The 24176-nt window shown below is 40.0% G+C and overlaps 1 protein-coding gene across 1 annotated transcript in view; it reads left to right on the forward strand.

Annotated features, from left to right (window-relative positions):
* The window catches only part of LOC126252859 (mitochondrial dimethyladenosine transferase 1), a 44597-nt gene extending 30950 nt beyond the window's left edge, over positions 1-13647 (forward strand). The window contains exons 4-5 of the mRNA XM_049953812.1: positions 8175-8328; positions 13342-13647. Coding sequence (XP_049809769.1) covers positions 8175-8328; positions 13342-13600 — 413 coding nt within the window. The 3' untranslated portion in view covers positions 13601-13647. The remainder of the gene's footprint in view (positions 1-8174; positions 8329-13341) is intronic.
* The last annotated feature ends 10529 nt before the right edge of the window (positions 13648-24176 follow it).

The following is a 24176-nucleotide window of genomic DNA, read 5'->3' on the forward strand; positions in this document are numbered from 1 at the left end:
GAGGGATGGGTGATCATGCTGTTTAGTCGCATAACCCCCTCCCCCCCCCCCCTCCCAATCAACCAATCAAGCACTTAATCATTGAGAATATTGGTTAATGTACACAGCAATCTGAATTAATGAACCCAAGCCAAGTAAAAAAAAGCCCCCAAAACATCGCAGCACCATATGTGGCATGAACTATACACTGCACATGCTATTGGTTAACTACCTCTTTGGACTTATTGGTGCACTCAGTGTCCTGAATAACTTGAAAAGAGGCATAAGTGTGACTAATTGGACCATACTACTGTCCAGTTTCTTTATAATATGGCCCATTGAAGACTGCAGCTTTATGTGCCTCTGAACAGTGGAATTTTGCCAGATACTCTACACCAAATGTTAGTTCCACAGTTCCCTTCGCAATGTTTGCTCAGTAACTGGTTAGGATGGACCTGCAGTCACTAACTGCAGCAAATTTTGCCACATTTGAAACTAGTTGTCACTGAAGTATGACACTCATCTCCTGTCACTGTTGATTTATAACATTGTGCAGCTTCTGTTTTTACCATATATTCTTTTGTAGAAATGTTCAACAGTCCGCACTGCTACCCCAGGAAATTGTGCAACTTCATTCACAATGTAGGTATGAGCACATCAATGTGGGTATGAGCACATCAAAGCACAATACCTCCATTTTGCCATTCTGTCACATCTCTACAGCAATCCATTTCCATACTACAGACTGTCACATATACAGCACTTCAGCCAGGAGTGGAGATCTCGTGACTGCGTGGTCAGTTCTACACTATCTACAGTGCTCCTCAATGAACAGTGCACTTTTTTAAGGGGGTGAATAATATTTTGTCTAGTGAGCTTATAAAAGGAATAGTTCTTCTATTGTCTGAGTAATGTCTGGCTGGGTTTTTATTCATTAAATCAATACTCACTGATGTTTGTTAAGTGTTCCCCATTGTCTTTTCTCTCAGTTTACTCATTTGCAGGATATGGAAATCCTCTCAGAACGCAACGGACCTATTCACGTTGCTTACATGCATGGAAAAGAGTCATCGTGGTACAACAACTGAGTTAGAAAACTGCTACGGAAGCAAAGGGAACTTCACAGCAAACATAAACATAAACATACCCAAAGCCTTGGAGACAAGCGAAAATTACATTAAGCGAAATGTAATGTGAGGAGGGCTATGCGAGAGGCGAGAGGCGCATTCAAAAGTAAAGTTCTATGTACTGACTTGGCAGAAAATCCTAAGAAAATTTGGTTTTGTGTCAAAGCGGGTAGGTGGATCAAAGCAAAATGTCCAGGCACTCTGTAACCAAAATGACACTGAAACGGAGGATGACAGACTAAAGGCCGAAATACTAAATGTCTTTTTTCAAAGCTGTTTCACAGAGGAAGACTGCACTGTAATTTCTTCTCTTAGATTGTCGCACAGATGACAAAATGGTAGATATCGAAATAGATGACACAGGGATAGAAAAACAATTAAAATCGCTCAAAAGAGGAAAGGCTGCTGGACCTGATTGAATACCAGTGCGATTTTACACAGAGCATGTGAAGGAACTTGCCCCCCTTCTTGCAGCGGTGTACCGTAGGTCTCTAGAAGAGCATAGTGTTCCAAAAGATTGGAAAAGGGCACAGGTCATCCCCGTTTTCAAGAAGGGACGTCGAACAGATGTGCAGAACTATAGACCTATATCTCTAATGTTGATCAGTTGTAGAATTTTGGAACATGTATTATGTTAAAAAGTATAATGACTTTTATGGACAGTAGAAATCTACTCTGTAGGAATCAGCATGGGTTTCAAAAAAGACGATTGTGTGAAACCCAGCTCGCGCTATTCATCCACGAGACTCGGAGCGCCATAGACACGGGTTCCCAGGTAGATGCCATGTTTCTTGACTTCCACAAGACGTTTGATACAGTTTTCCCCACAGTCCTTTAATGAACAGAGTACGAGCATATGGACTATCAGACCAATCGTGTGATTAGATTGAAGAGTTCCTAGATAACAGAACGCAGCATATCATTCTCAATGGAGGGAAGTCTTCTGAAGTAAGAGTGATGTCAGGTGTCATAGGACTGGTGCTATTCACAATGTATATAAATGACCTTGTGGATAACATAGGAAGTTCACTGAGGCTTTTAGCGGATGATGCTATGGTATATCGAGAGGTTGTAACAATGGAAAATTGTACTGAAATGCAGAAGGTTTTGCAACGAATTGACGTGTGGTGCAGGGAATGGAAAATGAATCTCAATGTAGACAAGTGTAATGTACTGTGAATACATAGAAAGAAAGATCCTTTATCGTTTAGCTACAATATAGCAGGTCAGCAACTGAAAGCAGTTAATTCCATAAATTATCTGGGAGTAGGCATTAGGAGTGATTTAAAATGGAATGACCATATAAAATTAATCGTCGGTAAAGCAGATGCCAGACTGAGATTCATTGGAAGAATCCTAAGGAAATGCAGTCCGAAAACAAAGGAAGTAGGTTACAGTACACTTGTTCACCCACTGCTTGAATACTGCTCACCGGTGTGGGATCCGTACCAGATAGGGTTGATAGAAGAGATAGAGAAGATCCAACGGAGGGCAGCGCGCTTCGTTACAGGATCATTTAGTAATCGTGAAAGCATTACGGAGATGATAGATAAACTCCAGGGGAAGACTCTTCAAGAGAGACGCCCAGTAGCTCGGTATGGGCTTTTGTTGAAGTTTCGAGAACATACCTTCACCAAGGAGTCAAGCAGTATATTGCTCCCTCCTACGTATATCTCGTGAAGAGACCATGAGGATAAAATCAGAGAAATTAGAGCCCACACAGAGGCATACCGACAATCTTTCTTTCCACGAATAATAAGAGACTGGAATAGAAGGGAGAACCAATAGAGGTACTCAAGGTACCTTCCGCCACACACCGTCAGGTGGCTTGCGGAGTATGGATGTAGATGTAGATATGATGTGCTGCTTGATCTGTAAAACTTTTATTTGATAATATTTACGTTTCTGGAATTACAATGTTTATATCCATAACATTACTAACAAAACACAGACCCAAATATTGCGAAGTGATGTTCTTGTAGCTGTATGTCATTTGCAGTGCAGATGATATTTTGCTATAATATGTTACCTGCATCTAATAATGGTTCCTCAGTAGTACATTACATATTTTATAGCAACAACTCCACAAACACCCGTATCTTGGACCAGTTTTATTAAGGCACTCTCAGTTTAATGGCTTGTAGCCAAATCATTAGGTGCATATAAAAATGAAAACATGTTAAACAAAATGGCAGAGAATCTAGAAGGCCCAACCTTCATAGTTAAAACCATAGTGTCCATAATACGGGTAATCATGCATAAAAAGTTGACCAATGGAAAACATCCTATGCTGTATACCAAAGACATGCCAGCAAGTCAGCATGGTCACGCATCCGGTGGTTGCTGCAGTCATCTGGGTTGTTCTGTGGTGTGCTGATATGCTTACGTGTCTTTGTTACATGGAATAGGATGTTTTCCATCCCCCAAGTTTTTATTGAGTGACCACCTGGCCTGCACAAACACTATGATTTTAACTACAGAGTTGGCCCTTCTGTACTAGCTGATATGTCGTTTAACATTTCTTCTTCTTCTTTTCTCTCTTTTTAAATGCATTTGGTGATGTGGCTATAAGCTACAAACCAGGTAGTGCCTTAATAAAATTGGCTCAAGATGTAGCTGATTGCAGAGTTCTTGCTATAAAATGTGCTACCACAGCTGTGGATGCATCAACAACAGTGCCATTTGTATATTACATATATTTAAGAAATATCACTGGTAATTTTCTCCAATTCATTAATGTTAGATTATAATACTCCTGTTCTCTTACATTCTGCTGTCAATTCTGATTTGTTAATTATCCTTTGAGACTGATAGAAAATGTTGAGAGGACCTGTTAATAGTTACCCGGTTTGTAAGGGATGATGTAAGTTATATTTCGTAATGTAATGTTCGCTATCTTGGAAATTCCCATTATCTTCATTAAATCTTTTTTGCATGGTTAATGGAAATTACTTGCTTTTGACTAAAAATCAATGTGCAAAGTGTTCAGTACGTAGAATAGCTGTATCATTAATCTACTTCACATTCATTAATGTCAAGGAAAGATGGTCAACTATATGTGCTCCCATGTAAATTTTGTGTTCATTTGAACATGTTTGTATGGGCAAAAATATGGCTACAATAAAATTTCACTATGTAACCAAATGAAGAGTCATTCACATACTGGTGAGTGGAGGACATCAGATTTTATCAGCTAATACAAATATCCCTAAAAAATTTGTCACCACAGACAGTAGTGTAGAATCCATAGCTGTGCCAGTGAAAAATATGTGTAACCATACAATAAGTCCTAGTTGGAAAAAAAAGTATTCCAAACAGAACAAAAGGACTAAAATAGATGAAATATATGCAATAGATGATGATGGTTAGTTTTGAGATATGATATAGTGAAGGCTTCAGAAAAACCACTAACCAACAAGACAAAGCTCAGTAGGTATTGTTGGAAAACAGTAAATTTTGATATAAGGAGAGTCAGGCAAAAGAAAATTATCACAACTAAAAAAGAGATTGACAAAAAGTGCAAAATTGAATAGCAGGAATGGGTAGAGAGGACATATGCAGAGCTGTAGAAGCTTCCATGATTTAGAAGAATTTGACAGAGGACTGAAAAAGCAAACATGAAACAAAAACCCAAAGTACACGATATTTTATCAGAATTTTTAAGATCATTGGGGGAAGCTTGTGAGTCTCCTCTCTTTACTCACTTCATTGATAATTACTCCTCTCCTCATCAGTGGTGGATCATTACTTCATTAATATTATTTAATAATCAGTTGAGTGAAGTTCATTAAGCACATTGGGTTGAGATGTCCCTATTACCAGAATGAGTTTCATGTCCCTATTAGTTTATTATATCCTTCATTGAAAGGTGTTTTTGGATTACCAGCCAACTCCCGATTCTGTAAATTTTTGAACTCCCTTGTATAAAACAGCTTCCAATCTCTGATTACTTCAAGGATGAGTTAATGTGTCAGATACGAGGGTTGCCCAGAAAGTAATGCACTGCATTTTTTTTTTTTTTCTCAGCCAAAGACAACTCTACAAATGCGAAATGTTATTTACGTATTATTTGAAGTCTCCTGAGAGAGCATGCCAAGTTTCAGTCACTTCCAACAGATAGCATAGCTGCAGGACAGTTTCAAAATGGCATCTGTAGGCAATGTGTGTTACAAGCAACGTGTCGTCATTGAATCTCTCACTGTAGTGAAACTATGGGGAATATTCACAAACACTTGCGCGAAGTCTGTGGAGCATCTACTGTCAACAGAAGTACAGTTAGCTGCTGGACTCGGAGGGTGAGGTCATCAGAAAGTGGTTCGGTGGACTCCATAATTTTCAGTGATCAGGCAGACCATCCATGCTGTCACACCTGACACATTGCAGCGAGGTGATGATGTCATTCGCAAGGACAGACTCATTACAACTTGGTAGTTGGTGCTGCATCTGTCAATCAGCAAAGGAAGTTCTTACAGTGAAGTGCTGGCTCCGCCACCAGGACAAGAATTGGTACTGACAGGACACACACTCCCTTGTTTTGCGCAGGAGGAAGACCATAGAATGGAATGGAGTTTATGTGGAAAAATAGGGTGTGTGGATAAAATCATGTGTAATTCTCATTACATTCTATAAAGAATTGTTGATGCATTACTTTCTGATCAACCCTCATATTTGCCTTTAAGCATGTAAGCAAGATAAAGTTCAGAGAAGGCTCCAAATTATGCTTAAAATTCTGTTGGAAGTTGCTAAGTGCCCTCATTAAGATATGCTGGAGATATATAAACTGGGTAATTTGCTCTCCATTTTAAGTAAAAGCTTCTCAGTGTTACAAAGCCGTATCTCTTAAACTGTGTGTCATACAGTGATACAGTTCCGCAGTTACAATAAGTGATATATGTAGATATTGTACACAAAGTATGTTGTGAATAATTAGTAGTAAAGAAGTAACAAATTGAAAGGTTACGCATGATGATGAAGTCTGAAAATGTAGTAAATGCTAAAAAATTTTTCTTTTCTACCTTTTGTGGGAGAAAAGTTCTGTAAAGGTTTGAAATTATACGTAAATTTAATTGGAAGTCACTAAATGCTCTCATTCTCAAATAAAAGATGAAGTAAGTCCATGTATTTGGCTGCCAACAGTTATGATGCCTCAAGGGAAATACTCAGTTTCTAACAGTTATACTAGTCATAGTGTGTTAAACTTTAAACACAGGATTATACCTCGTAATAAGTAGATTGTGACAGCATTTAAATTTTTAAAATTTGGTCAATAATTATGACATATTGAAAGCTTAATGTTTGTTGCCCCTACACTGCAACTGTGCTGGGTGCCAGGTTCCAGGATAGCAATTTACTAATACACGTAGTAACAAAATCATGCCAAGGTATTCAAATAAATCTTAAACTTTCATGAATGCTTCAATTTTAGATGACATTCCATATTTGTAAATCACCGTTGAATATCCTTCAGACACACGACCATACATTTCAGGATGCTGCTTGACTTTCTTTTGAATACTTCCTCTAATCGACTGTTTGCAGTCGATCACAAGTGAATACTCTGTATCAGCTATTGCCACATCAGCATGTGCTCAAAAACAAGTCACCATAAAACTCTTTGTTGAGCTTAGAGATGCTAAACCATGTGTTATCACAGGAGATAGAAATGGAGGTTGGCTAAGTTAGAAAAGGAAGGCTGCAGGATGCCATAGGAGAGCTCCAGAAATAATCAAGTATGTTGGAGCAGAGATGGTCAGGAATCTGCTAAGCTGTTCCAGAGAGTGTAGGAGGAGACTAGTACTCCAAAGGAATGGGAGAACTGAATCACACCATTGCATAAGAAGGGAAGTTATGACTGGGACAACTACAGGGATATCTGTCTTATCATCAGTAGTCTGTAAGGTTTAAACTTAACTTTGTTATTCAGGCAGAAAAATAACTGATGATGTCAGGAGTAAAGATGATATAAAATGCAAATGGGCAATATCAATAAGTGTTTCTGGAAGAGAGAAATTTGTTTACACCTGGTATACACTGAAGTGATAGGAAGTCATTTCTGAAAGTGTGTATTTAGAACATAGCCTTGCACAGAAGTGAAATGGGGATGATAAACAATTCAGACAAGAAGAGAATGGAAGCTTCTGAAATGTGGTGGTACAAATGAATGATGAAGATTAGATTACTAGGTTAGGTAACCAATCAAAATGTACCAAATTGAATTAGGGAGAAAATATATTTTTGCACAACTTGACTATGGAGGGATTGTTGGACACCAAGGAATAGTCAGGTTGATAGTGGAGGGAAATGTAGGGGATAAAAATTGTAGAGAGAGAGAGAGAGAGAGAGAGAGAGAGAGAGAGAGAGAGAAGGACTTGATTGACTACAATAAGCAGGCTCCAGTAGATATAAGTTGTGGTACTTCTGCACAGGATAAACTAGTGTGGAGAGCTGCATCAAACCAATCTTAAGACTACTACAGCAACAATAATGACAACAGCAACAAATTTGTTGTCACAAGGTATTGGCAAAACAGTGACATTTGCTCAAGTAGTAGTCTTTGTTTCCACTTTGCACTTTCGTGAGTAGATGCACTACATGTGCCCTCTTTACAAAATTACCTTGACTGAAAGCTATAAAGGAATTAGTGAATAGAGTCTAATGCAGAATATAAGGGTATGCGTTCAGCAAATGATACAAAACCTAACAGCTCACTTGTTGTGAACTGTCATCACTCATTGTGATATTGTGTTTCGTTTCTAATGGTTGTCTTTCTTCATGTCAGTGCTTAAATCAAGAAAAAATTTATAGAGGCAATAAATTTACTTCTGCATCACAATGCTGAGTGTGCACCACAATATATGTGCAGTTCAACAACTTAACTTAAAAACTTAATCTTTATTTTAAGAAATAAAAAATAACGTGTAGTGGGAACAATTAATTATATTCTTTAAGTATGTTGCACTGAAGTAATCTGATTACATTCACACTGTGCTCTGTTGTGTGACTGGCAGTTTTCGTGACTAGATTTTTTTTTTATTTTAGGCATAGTCATTTTCTTTCATTATGTTTCAGGAAAAGCATTTATTCCAAAACCGGATGTTGATGTTGGTATAGTTCATTTTACACCTCTAGTGAGACCTGTTATTCCGCTACCATTTTCACTTGTGGAAAAAGTTGTACGAACCATCTTCAGTTACAGGCAGAAGTACAGTATTAGGGGTGCAGAGTAAGTATTTGATTCATAACTTTGGTGAAATGCTGCATAACAAGATAGATAATGACAAACTGCCTATTGGCTTCTGTCTCGGGTTCTTCGGCCGACGTTCATCTAATGATTTTTCTGACGTTTCGCCAGCACGAGTGGCTGGCATTGTCAAAGCTTCACCCTCCATTGCCGGAGTTCACCACCGGCAATGGAGGGTGAAGCTTTGACAATGCCAGCCACTCGTGCTGGCGAAACGTCAGAAAAATCATTAGATGAACGTCGGCCGAAGAACCCGAGACAGAAGCCAATAGGCAGTTTGTCAACAAGTGGCCACGAAAGCCTCAACAATTTTGTAAGATAGATAATATTAGCTGTGCTCTGAATTTTTTTGTATGTATTATTTATACACTGATGAGCCAAACTATCATGACCACTTACTTAAAAGCATGTTGGTCCGTTTCTGGAATGCAATTCAGAAGTGATTCTGTGTGCCATGAATTCAAGTAGTTGATAAGTTTCCAGAAGTTAATGGCCTACGCATGGGCACACACTTGCCATAATTTTTGTGCAGTTGGTTTGTGGGTGTGGAGCTGGTGCCCAATAGTGTCCCAGTTTGTTTTCATTGGATTCAGTTACGCTGAATTTGATGGCCAAGATAACAATGTGAGTCAACTATCATGCTCCTCAGACCAATGCATCATAATTCTAGCCTTGTGGCATTGTCAGTTATCCTGCTCGAAGATGCCACCACTGTTGAAGGAGACATGAAACATATGATGTTACATGTGGTCCCTGATAATTTTCATGTAGTCCACGGGTGTCATGGTGCCTTTGATTACTACCATGGGTCTCATGGAAGCCCAAGTGAGTATGCCTCGTAACATAATATGTACTGCTCCTACCAGCCTTCGTCCGTGTCATGTTGCTGTTTTGAGCAGCCAATAGGCTGGATGACAGCATCTCTGGAACCAACCATTACCTGATTTAACAATAAATGTGATTCATCTGACCAGGTGGCATGATTGCCTTGATCCACTGTCCAATCTTAATGATTCCTTGCCCACCGTAATCGTAATTGACAATGTTTTGGGGCATCATGGGAATATGTAGAGTCCTTGCTGTGGAACACCATGTTCAACACTGTGTGATGAGCGGTGTGCTCCAAAACACTTGTGCCTGTGCCAGCACTGAACTCTGTCGTCTGATCTGCCAAAGATTACTGGCTATCCTGCTTTTGAGAGTGGGCAAGCCTCCGATCCCTATGTTCTATGATGAGGTATGGACGTCCAACTTCTTGTGAATCTTGTGAACATAGGTCAAACCACACGCACCGTGAAAGAACGCTGCACTGAACATCAACGTTACACCTGCCTTTTGCAGCCAAGCAAGTCCGCTATTGCTGAACATTGTATTTCTACTGGACATTCAATGGAGTAATAGTTACAGTACGCTATAGATTGCGGAACGGAGGACGTTTTCGACAGTCTGCGATGGCTTACCTGAAGATGACTGGCAGGTGCCCAGTTGAAATATCGTGTGGAGTATTGAACGATGACCGGCTGCAAGCCCGAAATTTGTTTGAACAGTCCAACTTCTTGTCACCTACTCATGGTTCTAGCATTCTTCAACCACTTTCCATAGATGCTCACAACAGTAGCACACAAACAACTGACCAGCTTCACTGTTTCTGAGGTGCTTGCGCCTAGGCATTGGCCATAAAAGCCCGTCTTTTATCAAAGTTGCTTAATTCGGTGGATTTTCACATTTTTGCCACTTATCATCTCTAGAACGGTTCCTCATTTTTCTCGGCTCCACTCACATTCTTCTCTTACTGAGTCATGAGCCCTCAGTGCCACCAGGCAACATACAACATCGCAGTGAGCAGAGGTCATAATGTTTTGGCTCATCATTGTAAGTAAATTGTATTTGTGTAGTGTTTATTTAATTTCATGACAACTTGATTATTGTAATTTTCAGGAATTGTGGAATGATGTGTCAGACCTTGTCTCACTTCCTTATGTGCAGTACAGAGGAGTGTTGTATTTTTAGTTGCAATAACAAGTTCTCATTTTTCGTCCCTGCAAGATCAGATGATACAGAGCAATAAATGTTCATAAGTTTCCCTTTTTCCCCCTTAGTGGTAATCTGGGTTTGAAATATGAATTGTACTATGTTAAATTATTAAGAGAAGCTGCAATTAGTGTTGTTTAAATTTATTTAATGGTCCATTTATAAGTTAGTAATTAGGAAGCTTGTGGGAAGAGTTTTTGCTACTGGTTTTTCAAACTTATACTGCATTCGAATATTATGAATTTCCTCAAGGAAAATTATCTATAGCACAGATTCAGAAAATATCATTCTTGTAAAACACAACTAGCTCTTTATTTTCATGAAGTAATGAGTGCTGTGGACAGGGGATCTCAAATTGATTCCGTATTTCTAGATTTCCAAACCACTTCCTATGTCATTCCTCACAAGTGGCTTCTAATGAAATTGTATACCTATGGAGTATTGTCTCAATTGTGCAACTGGATTCATGATCTCCTGTCAGAAAGGTCACAGTTCATGGTAACTAATGGAAAATCTAGTAAAATGGAAGTAATATCTGGCACTCCCTAAGGAAGTGGTATAGGCCCTCTGCTGTTCCTAATCTATATTAACAATGTAAGTCTTAAGCTGAACATCACTCTTAGATTTTTGCATGTGATGTTTTCATTTACGATATGATAAAGTAATCAGAAAACAAAAAACAATTAGAGGATGATGTAGACAAGATATCTGTATGGCGCAAAAAGTGGCAATTTGACATAAATAATGAAAACTGTGAGGTCATCCACGTGAGTATTAAAAGGAATCCATTAAATTTCATTTATGTGATAAATCAGGCAGATCTAAAGCCTGTCTATTCAGATAAATACATACAAATTACAATTATGAACAACTTATGGAGGACATTGGAAAAGTTCAAAGAAGGGCATATCATTTTGTATAGACTCTAAATAGGAGAGTGTGTGTCACTGATATAATAGGAGAGTTGGGGTGGCAGTCATTAAAATGGACATTTTTTTGCTGCGACAAAATCTTTGCAAGTAATTTCAGTCTTCGGTGTTCTCCAAATGCAAAGATATTTTGTTGATACCTACCCAGATAGGGAGAAATGACCATTGTCATAAAATAAGAGAAGTTGGAGGTCACACAGAAAGATTTAATTGTTCATTTTTCCCGCGCACTTTTAAGAGTGTGCAACGGTAGAGAGCAACAGTGTGAAAATGGTTTGTTGAATCCTCAGCAATGCAGTTAGCGTAAATTTCACAGTAGTCATGTAGATTTAAATGTAGATGCTGTTGCTATAGTTGACTTGGGAAAGAAATGGAGTCTGTTGTTCGATACAAAAAAACTGGCATTAATTTTTGTGTCTTTTGCTGCACCCTTCACCATCACCTTCACCTAAACCATAAATGAGACATTATTTGCTATTCAACTCATAGAGGAGTCATGCAACTACTCAGTCACACATGGCTATGGCTTCTGGCACTAAGGCCTGACTGCAACTGTGCCTGATAGGAGTAGCAATCTGCTGGGTTAGGTGATGGGGTTATGGAGGTGGCCTGCAGTAGAAGGGGAGGAATGAAGGTGGAGGGGTGGAGGAAAGATGCTAAGGTTGTGTATGGTAACATGGAGAGACATGTTGGAGACATGATAAGAGCACAGCATCAGGATGAAGCAGTTGTTAAAATAAAGCAAATAATTTTGAATGGCATTTGATTGGTCCAGCTCTCTCATGAACACAATTAGGCATTGGCCATTCAGACAGACAGACAGACAGACAGACAACTTGGCAAGTCATGCCCATATAGAATGTGGCACACTGGTTGTATGTGAAGTTTGTAGATCACATGGCTGCCTTTGGTGGGGTAGGAAAGCCAATGACAGGGCTGCAGCAGATGGTAGGAGGAGAATGTGTAGGACAGGTCTCGCATCTGAATTTACCACAAGGATATGAGTGATGAGACAAGGGGTTGGGAGGAGTGGTGGAATAGGGATGGACAATGATATTTCATAGATTGTATGGGTGGTGGAACACCATTGTGGTAGAGGTGGGGAGGATATTTCTCATTTCAAGACAAGATGAGAGATAGTTAAAACCCTGGTGGAAAATGTCATTCAGTTTCTCCAGTCCTGAGTGGTGCTGAGTCACAAGGGGAGTATTCCTTTGTGACTGGACTGTGGGCATGTGGGGAGATAATAGTGACTGATGAGACAAGGTGTGGGAGATCTGTTTCTGGACAAGATTGGGAAGGTAATTTTTGTCTGTAAAGGTCTCAGAAAGACCCATGGTATATTTGGAGAGGGACAGTTTGCCACTATAGATGAAATGACAGTGTGTGGCTAGGCTGCATGGAAAAGACTTCTGGGTGGAATGGGTGGAGGTATTGTCATTGGTTGGCAGGTTTGACATAGATATAGGTACTGATGTAGTCATCCTTGAGGTGGAGTTAGACAGAAAGGTGGCTTGTTGGACTGAGGAAGACCAGATAAAGGGAATACGGGAGATGATGCTGGGGTTACAGAGGAATGCGGATATAGTGTCACGACCCCCCCCCCCTCCCCCCAGTCCAGACCATGAAGATGTCATAAATGAGCCTGAAGGAGGTTCGTGGTTAGTTAAGAAGGGTTCGTCTTTATTGTCCTTCAGTAGGTTAGTATAGGACAGTGCCATGTGGTTGCCAGTTGCTGTACCATGAATTTATTCACTGGTGATGCCTTCAAAGGAGCAGAAATTGTGGGTGAGGATATAGTTGATTATGGTGCTCACGAGTGAGTGTTAAGGTTTGGAGTCAGTTGGGAAATGGGAAAGTTAGTGTTCAGTAGCGGCAAAGCCACAAGTATTGAGGATGTTAGAGCGGCGGGAGCTGGTGCTTGAAACAATCTTTGGATTGAAAACAGCTTTGCCTTTTTATTAGTATTTATTTTATGCTTATTCAACTATAACTATTGCATATGAATATTTTTAATTGTTTCTTTCTTTTGCAGATGCCTCTTTCCAGGCCCAGCGCGAGAGAGGCTTGGAAAAGAGATGTACATGCTTGCAGATGTAGATCCCACCACACGACCATTCCAACTTACCGTAGAAGAGTTTGGCAGACTCTGCACTGCTTACAAATGTATTTGTGATAAAGATCCACGACTTTACAAATATGAGTCGAGGTCCCAGAAAGACAAGCTTGCAGAATTTGAGGAACTTTATAGGTCAGAGGAAATGGACTTAGAATTTTCAGCTGAGTCACAGTGAAATTATAGATTGTTTTTCGTAATAAAACTGAGGAAAATGTGCCAAAATGCTTCTTATTTCCATCCAAGAAATTGAATTTACTTATATATTTCATCATATGATATGTGAAACACACACACACACCCCATGGCAGTATCATTACAGATAGTATATCTTTTAACATTAGGCATTTATTGAATAAAAGACAACAGAGTTGAGACATGTATAAGTAAACTAATACATTACTGGAAATACAGGGTGTTTCAAAATGAATGTACGGGTTCTAAGGCTCTATAGAATTTATTACATTCAACTTACAATTATAAATAATACATCAAATGAAAGAGCAGCAGAAATAGCTTTCCTTAAAAGTGTTCAATGTGACCACCAATCATCTGACATTGATTTGGTATGGGAGTTCTTCCCAAACCTTGATCATTGGGTCTGGTATAATTATTGCAACGATGCTGTTTGAGTCAGCTTGTTTGTGAACATGGTCATGCAAAACAAGATCTGTCATTTAGCCCCTTACAGCAAATAAAGTTCTGTGGTTCAGCTTCTTGCATTTGAGGAAAAGAGTCATAATTCTAGAGCATCAAGATAAGAAACACCAGTTATAGTTGCTCCACCGAAAAAGAAAGGCACATAAACTTTCCGCTGGGATATGGCACAGAAAAATTCAGCTGAGGTAGTCTCTTTCCAACTATAATATCTTGTGGGGACTTGTTGACCCACAGATGTGCACATTACTTGTGCTCACATTTCCACTTAAGTGAAATGTCGATTCATCACAAAAGAAGACACAATCCAGAAAATCTTCATTGCCATGCAGCAATGTTTCGTTTGCAAAGTGGCACGTAAACCGTAGCATGTAGGCTTTAGAGCTTGTAACAACTGGAAACGATAAGGATATGGTTGTAAGTGCCTCCTTAAGCCTCCACACAGACGTCACTGGAACTGCTAATTCATGACTAGCCTTCCATACTGATTTCTTGGGGATACACAAGAAAGGCTCTCATTCATTCAACACTTTCTTCAGTCACTCTTGGCTCATTCCATTCCATTCTATTCCCTTTGCGTACAGGTGCAAAAAAGAAAAAAAAAAAGAGACTGTTTGAGTTGCTCTTTCCTTTGGTGTGTTATTTAGAGTTGCAAGTTGAATGTAATAAATGCTACAAAGCCTTAAAACTTGTATATTCATTTTGAAACACCCTGTATGGAGTACAAATAATGGAAGGAGCAAAGGTTGATACACATAAACAAGTTTGAAATAATTGCTGAACATTCAGAGAATGTCCTCCAGAGCTTACTGCCTATTCGCGACATCTCCAACCAACCAACTGCCTGCTTCTCTGACGTGTGTGGATGGGAAAGGTCCTAAAGCCTCCACTAGCCTCAGTCCCATACCAGTTTCCACTACTGCCCTCATACCTCCCAATTCACTGTATTAATCTACACTCACTGTGTTCTACCTGTGGTCTTCCATTTCCTTTGTGCTATCTCCACACACCAAGCCCAATCCTGCCCTCATGTACACAACTTTCCCTGCCCGTGCAAGGGTGAGATTGCAAGTGTAACATTCCTATTCCATTTCCCTGATGCCTCTCCTTCCCATCTTTTGGCCTGCCTAATTTTCATGTTTGTCTTAAAACGTGCTGTCAGTAATATTTCTGAAACCTGTTTCCATTCCATAAGGCTCGTTTGCTCCTTTTGTTAACCAAAGTCCAACTCCATTTCTGTGCTTTGAACAGTGGGTCCAGAGTATAAATAGGTGTATCCATCTTGTGTTTGGATTTCTCCAAAATCAAGCCATCTCTCCTCACTAAGTCTGAGAATGTCCAACCGGTAACTCATCATCTCCTTTGTAACCTTTTTCAGTCCAACTTAGAAGATGGAGAGAACATTTTTATGAAGTCTTAAACAGAGAGAAACCTGATGAGAGGGAGAGGCAATGGAATTTTGCAGATGCCAGTGACAGTATCAATGTAAACTCACCAACTAAGGCTGAAATTAAACTAGCTCTCAAACAGATAAAGAACGGGAAGGCTCCAGGAATGGATAATATTGCAATGTCTGCTAAAAGCAGACACTGATGCCATTGTAAATCTACTGCATCCATTGTTTGAGAAGATATGGTCAGAAGAGAAAGTACCAAAGGATTGGAAAGAAGGGCTGATTATTAAGTTGCCAAAGAAAGGGGATACTACCAACTGTAATTACTGGCAAGGCATCGCCCTCCTATCTGTACCAAGTAAAGTACTCTGTAGATTGATGCTAAATCATATCAAGGACTCAGTCAAGGCACAACTGAGAAAAGAGCAAGCTGGGTTTAGAGAGCACAGAAGTTGTGTCGACCTCATCAACACACTGCGTATAATACTTGAGCAGAGTGCAGAATGGCATAACACACTCTAACTCACATTTATTGATTTTGAAAACGCATTTGACTCTCTTAATAGGAGAGTTATGTGGCATGCTTTGGCAAAATATGGAATACCATCAAAGATAATAAATATTATTAAAGCCATGTATGATGGATACGAACGTAGGGTGCTACACAATGGGAAACTTACTGAATACATCCAAAAAAATGGTGGGATGAAGCAGGGATGTATTGTCACCTACCTTGTTCTTGTTGGTACTGGACAGCATAATGAAGAGAGTTGTTGATTGTAGGAGAAGAGGTGTTCAGTGGGGAATGCAAGACAGGCTTGAAGACCTTGACTTTTCTGACGATATCTGTTTGCTTTCGCAAAGATTGCGTGGCATGGAAGAAAAAATGGAAAGACGGAAAGAGGAAGCAGAAATTGCAGTACTTAAAATAAATGTTGAGAAAGCTAAGGAAATGAGAATGCGATCTGGCCAGATGTTATATCAAATGACTAATTGTGGGAGATAACAAACCAGCAACCAATCCGTAAACAAATAAAGGAAAGAAAATGGAGGTGGATTGGTCACACAATATGCAAACAACAAGGAGCTGTTGAAAAGGCAGCTTTGGATTGGAACCCACAAGGAACACGTAGACGTGGCTGCCCAAAAAAAGACATGGAAAAAAACTGTGGAAGAAGCAGCTCTGAAAGCTGGTAAAACATGGAGTGAAGTGAAATGTTTGGCTGCCAACAGAACCAGATGGAAGGTCTTTACTGCTGCCCTATGATCCAACAGGAAGTAAGTCAGTCAATTTTCACATTTTGGCCCGTTTTAGGAGAAACGAACAAGTTTGTACACTGGTTTGTGACAACAGATGAAACTTTGGTGCACTACTATACTCCAGAGACAAAACAACAGCCAAAGCAGTGGAAACATGCTGATTCTCCGCCACCAAATAAAGCAAAGACAGTTCCTTCGGTGGGAAAGGTCATGGCATCACTGTTCTGGGATGTGAAGGGGATTCTGTTTATAGATTATTTCGCCACTGGACAAACAATTACTGGAGACTACTGTGCTATCCCCCTGGACAAATTGAAACAAAAGATACGTGAAAAAAGGCCAGGTTTAGCAAGGAAGAAAGTCTTCTTCCATGAAGACAATGCGCGCCCGCACACGTGCCGTCGTCATGGCAAAATTACACGAACTACGGTATGAATTGTTGTCACACCTGCCTTATTCACCTGATAAGGCTCCATCAGACGTCCATCTCTTCCCAAAACTGAAAATTTTTCTTGGTGGACAAAGGGTCACTTCAAACGAAGAATTGATAGCTGGAGTTGACAACTATTTTTCAGGCCTGGAAAAACTCATTTTCGATATGGGATCAAGGCACTGGAACATCGCTGGACTAGGTGCATTAATCTACAAGGAGACCACATTGAAAATAAAAAAAGTTTCAGTGATGTAAGTACTTCTTTTGTATTCCATTTCGAGTACTTTTCAAACCATCCATGAACAAGATAAAAGTTAAAGCTACCAACTGAGATGTGGAAATCCTGCAACCATCTGGTAAAGATAACTGTTAACATTTGGTGTGTACAGAACTGTAACTGTCATTGCTACTAGACACATTTATGTATCTTCTGTACATAATAGTGTCACAGTTTTCCTTAAGTCCTTGGAATATGTCAAAAGATGTTACGTCTTATAGGATGGACTATCTGCCAAGAAAGTGTCAGAATAAGTGGTACATTGAGGGTAGTTGAAGGTCATTACTTAGCTTTTAATCTCTCCCTAGTTTGGCAGCTTGGATCATTTATTAAGAGAGAAAAAGGGGGGTGGGGTGGGAAAGAGAGAGAGAGAGAGAGAGAGAGAGAGAGAGTGGGGGGGAGGGGGGGGATTAGTGTTTGTCTGTGTGTGTTAAACCAAATTGTTTAATCTGGGTGTTTCAGGATTATTGCTCTATAGCAGGCACTGAGTGAGGTGGTGGTGTGGGTAGCACACTGGATTCACATTCAGGAGAACAGTGACTCAAATCACCATCCAGCCAACCAGATTTAGGTTTTCCTTGATTTTCCTAAATAGCTACATGGTTCATGTAAAAGAGCATTGCCAATTTCCATCCTCATTCTTCCTCAGTCTGAGCTTGTGCTCTTTGTCTAATAACCTCATTGTCAATGGGACTTTAAAATAGTTACCTTCATTCCTTTCTTCCATAGTGGGCAAGTAGTTGCTACACCTGAGTCTTAGTGGCATTGTGCCTACTTTATTAGAAGACCATTAATGAGGTTTTTGCGGAAAGACTCCCATGACTAACTTTCCTCTGCCGCTTTTAAAGGGTTGTAGAACACATTTTACCAATCATACTGTAGATTCATTTGGAAAATACGTGTTTTGCAGGAGCATTAGGATTAGATGTAAGATATAGTAGTGTCATCTGCCCTGTTGGTGTTGCTGAGAAACCTTAAACCACTTGGTTTTTATCGTGTAGTGTTGTGAGTTTAGAGTGATGCTGTCAAACTGTTGCCTCATCAGGAAAGAGGGAAGGAGAGGGAAAGACGAAAGGATGTGGGTTTTAAGGGAGGGGGTAAGGAGTCATTCCAATCCCGGGAGCAGAAAGACTTACCCTAGGGGGGAAAAAAAGGACGGGTATACACTCGCGCGCGCGCGCGTGCACACACACACACACACACACACACACACACACACACACACACACACACACACACATATCCATCCACACATATACAGACACAAGTAGACATATTTAAAGACCAAATACTGTGGGTACTGACATTGGGAAGGAGTTGACATCAAAGCAGGTCTCTCACATCTTTTATTGGGGCGGATCTGAAGACCTTTCTGGCTGTGGGAGTACCTAAGCACAACACAGGACGTTCATAGTCTAACATCCCATGTGCAGACAGTGGTTGTCCTGTTGAATAGTGGCTTCATGATATTGTTGCAGGAGTGGTTACACAGGGTGTGGGACGTCCATGATGTACCATTCTCATTAGCGTTTCCTCAGTCAAGACAGCTGTGACCTGAAGTCATACCTAATAGCAGCTCCCCACACCATGATGACAGGAGTGACATCGCTGTGCTTCTCCAAAACATGGGATGAATGAGACAGGCCCCTAGGTCACCGCCATACTCCCAGATGGTCGTCTAGGGTAATGCAGAACAGTGACTAATCACTCAACACAACACAGTGTGAGGCCATTCGCCAACAGTCCATGCTTACTGGTCATGGCACCCCTCCAAACACAGCCATTTATGTTGTAGTTTAACAGCAGCCTATGCTTGGGGGTGGTAATTGTGTTGTCAAGTTTCTGCTAGTTTCCAACCAGTGGTGCAGGATGACAGAAAGTTGGATGGAGGCCATTACATGTTCTTGGATGGCAGCAGATGTGAATGTGTTATGAAATGCTTTGTGCAGAATATGATGATGCACTTGGTCGACCAGAACTTTGGCAATGAGTATGTGTGCCGTCTGGTTCCCATGCAGTCGAACGTCGGGTCACTCTCAAATCTGGATATTGCATGATACGACCAGCTAGCCAATCAATACTTGCACAAGATCTCTGTCAAATTGTTGGCTGCTGGTAACACTGTCTCACATGAGTATGAGTTATCTCAATGTCCTTCAGTTATCACTCAAAGCCTGATGGTGTTCATGCTGCTTATATGTCCTATCAGCCATGGTATCAACATTAAACATGGATAACACTAATGCACTCTGGTGGCCATTCTACGAGTCACAGAGAATTGCAGCTCTAATCATTAACATACCCACCATGTATCTACATCTACATCCATACTCCACAAGCCACCTGACGGTGTGTGGCAAGGGTACCTTGAGTACCTCTATCAGTTCTCCCTTCTATTCCAGTCTCGTATTGTCCATGGAAAGAAAGATTGTCAGTATGCCTCTGTGTGGGCTCTAATCTCTCTGATTTTAACCTCATGGTCTCTTCACGAGGTATACTTAGGAGGGAGCAATATACTGCTTGACTCCTCAGTGAAGGTATGTTCTCGAAACTTCAACAAAATCCTGTACCAAGCTACTGAGTGTCTCTCGTGCAGAGTCTTCCAATGGAGTTTATCTATCATCTCCGTAATGCTTTCACGAATACTAAATGATCCTGTAACGAAGTGCGCTGCTCTCTGTTGGATCTTCTCTCTCCTATCAACCCTATCTGGTACAGATCCCACACTGGTAAGCAGTATTCATGCAGTGGGCGAACAAGTGTACTGTAACCTACTTCCTTTGTTTTCAGATTGCATTTCCTTAGGATTCTTCCAATGACTGTCTGGCATCTGCCTTACCGATGATCAACTTTACATGATCATTCCATTTTAAATCACTCCTAATGCGTACTCCCAGATAATTTATGGAATTAACTGCTTCCAGTTGCTGACCTGCTATATTGTAGCTAAATGATAAGGGATCTTTGTTTCTATGTATTCGCAGCACATTACACTTGTCTACATTGAGATTGTTGCCATTCCCTGCACCATGCGTCAATTTGCTGTAGATCCTCCTGCATTTCAGTACAATTTTCCATTGTTACAACCTCTCGATATACCACAGCATCATCCGCAAAAAGCCTCAGTGAACTTCCAATGTTATCCACAAGATCATTTATGTATATTGTGAATAGCACCGGTCCTACGACACTCCCCCTGCGGCACACCTGAAATCACTCTTACTTCAGAAGACTTCCTTCCATTGAGAATAACATGCTGCGTTCTGTTATCTAGGAGCTCTTCAATCCAATCATACAATTGGTCTGATAGTCCATATGCTCTTACTTCGTTCATTAAACGACTGTGAGGAATTCTATCGAACGCCTTGCAGAAGTCAAGAAACACGGCATCTACCCGGGAACCCGTGTCTATGGTCCTCTGAGTCTCGTGGGCGAATAGCGCGAGCTGGGTGTCACACAATCGTCTTTTTCGAAACCCATGCTGATTCCTACAGAGTAGATTTCTAGTCTCCAGAAAAGTCATTATACTTTAACATAGTACGTGTTCCAAAATTCTACAACTGATCGACATTAGAGATATAGGTCTATAGTTCTGCACATCTGTCCGCTGTCCCTTCTTGAAAACGGGGATGACCTGTGCCCTTTTCCAATCTTTTGGAACACTATGTTCTTCTAGAGACCTACAGTACACTGCTGCAAGAAGAGGGGCAAGTTCCTTCACGTACTATGTGTAAAATCAAACTGGTATCCCATCAGGTCCAGCGGCCTTTCCTCTTTTGAGCTATTTTAATTGTTTCTCTATCACACTGTTGTCTATTTCGATATCTACCATTTTGTCATCTGTGCGACAATCTAGAGAAGGAACTACAGTGCAGTCTTCCTCTGTGAAACAGCTTTGGAAAAAGACATTTAGTATTTTGGCCTTTAGTCTGTCATCCTCTGTTTCAGTACTATTTTGGTCACAGAGTGTCTGGACACTTTGTTTTGATACACCTACCGCTTTGACATCAGACCAAAATTTCTTAGGGTTTTCTGCCAAGTCAGGACACGGAACTTTACTTTCGAATTCATTGAACGCCTCTCGCATAGCCTTCCTCACACTACATTTCGTATCACATAATTTTTGTTTGTCTGCAAAGCTTTGGCTATATTTATGTTTGCTGTGAAGTTCCCTTTGCTTCCGCAGCAGTTTTCTAGATAGGTTGTTGTACCACAGTGGCTCTTTTCCATCTCTTACGATCCTGCTTGGCACATATTCATCTAATGCATATTGTATGATGGTTTTGAACTTTTTACACTGACCCTCAACAGTATCTGTACTTGAGACAAAACATTTGTGTTGAGACGTCAAGTACTCTGAAATCTGCTTTTTGTCACTTCTGCTAAAAAGAAAAATCTTCCTACCTTTTTTAATATTTCTATTTATGGCTGAAATCAATGATGCAGTAACCGCTTTAGGATCGCTGATTCCCTGTTCTGCGTTAACTGTTTCAAATAGTTACATTGCTGTCACACTGTGTCTTCTGAGTGCTACACTGTTTTTATCAGGCAATATATGTTCTGGATATCAATCTTCAGAATAGTTTGCTGCAACCTGCCCTGAATTCTCTTTGCTAAGCTCTTCATCTCAGAGTAGCATTCGCACATTACATCCTCAGTTATTTGCTGATGTACTCCACTGTCTGCCCTTTGTTGTTGTTGTTGTTGTTGTTGTTGTGGTCTTCAGTCCTGAGACTGGTTTGATGCAGCTCTCCATGCTACTCTATCCTGTGCAAGCTTCTTCATCTCCCAGTACCTACTGCAACCTACATCCTTCTGAATCTGCTTAGTGTATTCATCTCTTGGTCTCCCTCTATGATTTTTACCCTCCACGCTGCCCTCCAATGCTAAATTTGTGATCCCTTGATGCCTCAAAATATGTCCTACCAATCGATCCCTTCTTCTAGTCAAGTTGTGCCACAAACTTCTCTTCTCCCCAATCCTATTCAATACCTCCTCATTAGTTACGTGATCTACCCACCTTATCTTCAGCATTCTTCTGTAGCACCACATTTCGAAAGCTTCTATTCTCTTCTTGTCAACTAGTTATCGTCCATGTTTCACTTCCATACATGGCTACACTCCATACAAATACTTTCAGAAACGAATTCCTGACACTTAAATCTATACTCGGCGTTAACAAATTTCTCTTCTTCAGAAACGATTTCCTTGCCATTGCCAGTCTACATTTTATATCCTCTCTGCCCTTATTACCCTCTAAAAGCTCTCTCTAGTCTGTGGAAGTTATTACCTAATTGTTAACACATAAATGTATTTACTTATTTTTTTATTTACACGTCAAGTTCCGTAGGACCAGATCTCCAAGGTCATGGAACGTGTCAGTACATGAAATTACAACATAAAAGTAATAAAACGTAAAAATAAAATCTTTATGTACTAAAAAAAAAAGTCAAGCCATAAGTTTAAGTAAATGCGATTAACAATGTAACATAAGAATCAGCTTAAGTTTTCAAGAAACTCCTCAATATAATAGAAGTAATACATGAGGAAACTCTTCAGTTTAGATTTGAAAGCACTTAGATTATTGCTAATGTTTTTGAATTCTTGTAGCTTATTGAAAATGGATAAAACAGTATACTGCACACCTTTCTGCACAAGAGTTAAGTAGTCTGATTCAAATGCAGGTTAGATTTCTGCCGAGTATTAACTGAGTAAAAGCTGCTTATTCTTGGGAATAAGCTGATATTGTTGCAACGAATGACAGTAAAGTATATATATATGTTGAGTGGCCAATGCCAAAATACTCAGGCTAGTGAACAGGGATTGAAAAGAGGTTCGTGAACTTACAGCACTTATTGGCCGATCACCCATTTCTGAGCCAAAAGCATCCTTTTAGAATGGGAAGAGTTACCCCAAAATATAATACCATTTGACATAAATGAATGAAAATGAATAAAGTAGATTATCATCTCGAATGATCACTTACTTCAGATACTGTTTTGAATAGTAAAAATGGCAGCATTAAGTCTCAGAACAAGATCCTGAACGCTGGACTTCCACGTAAGTTTACCATTTATCTGAACACCTAGAAAGTTGAACAGTTTCAGTAATCATATACACATTCTGTGAAATTAAAACTTAAGGGTTTGTTGAATTTTGTGTTAGAAGCTGTAAAAACTGAGTCTTACTGCGATTTAGTGTTACTTTGTTTTCTACAAGCCATGAATTTATGTCATGAAGTGCACTATTTGAAACAGAGCCAATGTTGCACACAAGATCCGTTCCTACCAAACTAGGGTCATCAGCAAACAGAAATATTTGAGAATTACCCATAATACTAGAGGGCATATCATTTATATAAATAAGGAACAGGAGTGGCCACAACACTGACCTCCCATTTGAGCGTTACCCACTCAGACCCCACATCAGAGCCATTCCGAACACTGTGAATAATGACATTTTGCTGGTCTGTTGTTAAAGTAAGAGGTGAACCAATTGTGAGCTACTCCCCATGTTCCATAATGGTCCAACTTCTGGAGCTGCCCATTGTGATATATTCAGTATTGTAGTATTGACAACCTGAGAGAACTCCAAATGCTTCTCATCATTCCTCAGTATTTTAGTATCTCATTTCTTTCCTCATTGATTCTTCTGTAAAATTCTCTTAAACTTCAGTCTACTCTTCATCATTACTGAATTGTGACCTGATTCTATATCTGCTCTTGGATAAGCCT

This window comes from Schistocerca nitens, chromosome 4, assembly GCF_023898315.1.
Source record: "Schistocerca nitens isolate TAMUIC-IGC-003100 chromosome 4, iqSchNite1.1, whole genome shotgun sequence".
Lineage (NCBI taxonomy): Eukaryota > Metazoa > Arthropoda > Insecta > Orthoptera > Acrididae > Schistocerca > Schistocerca nitens.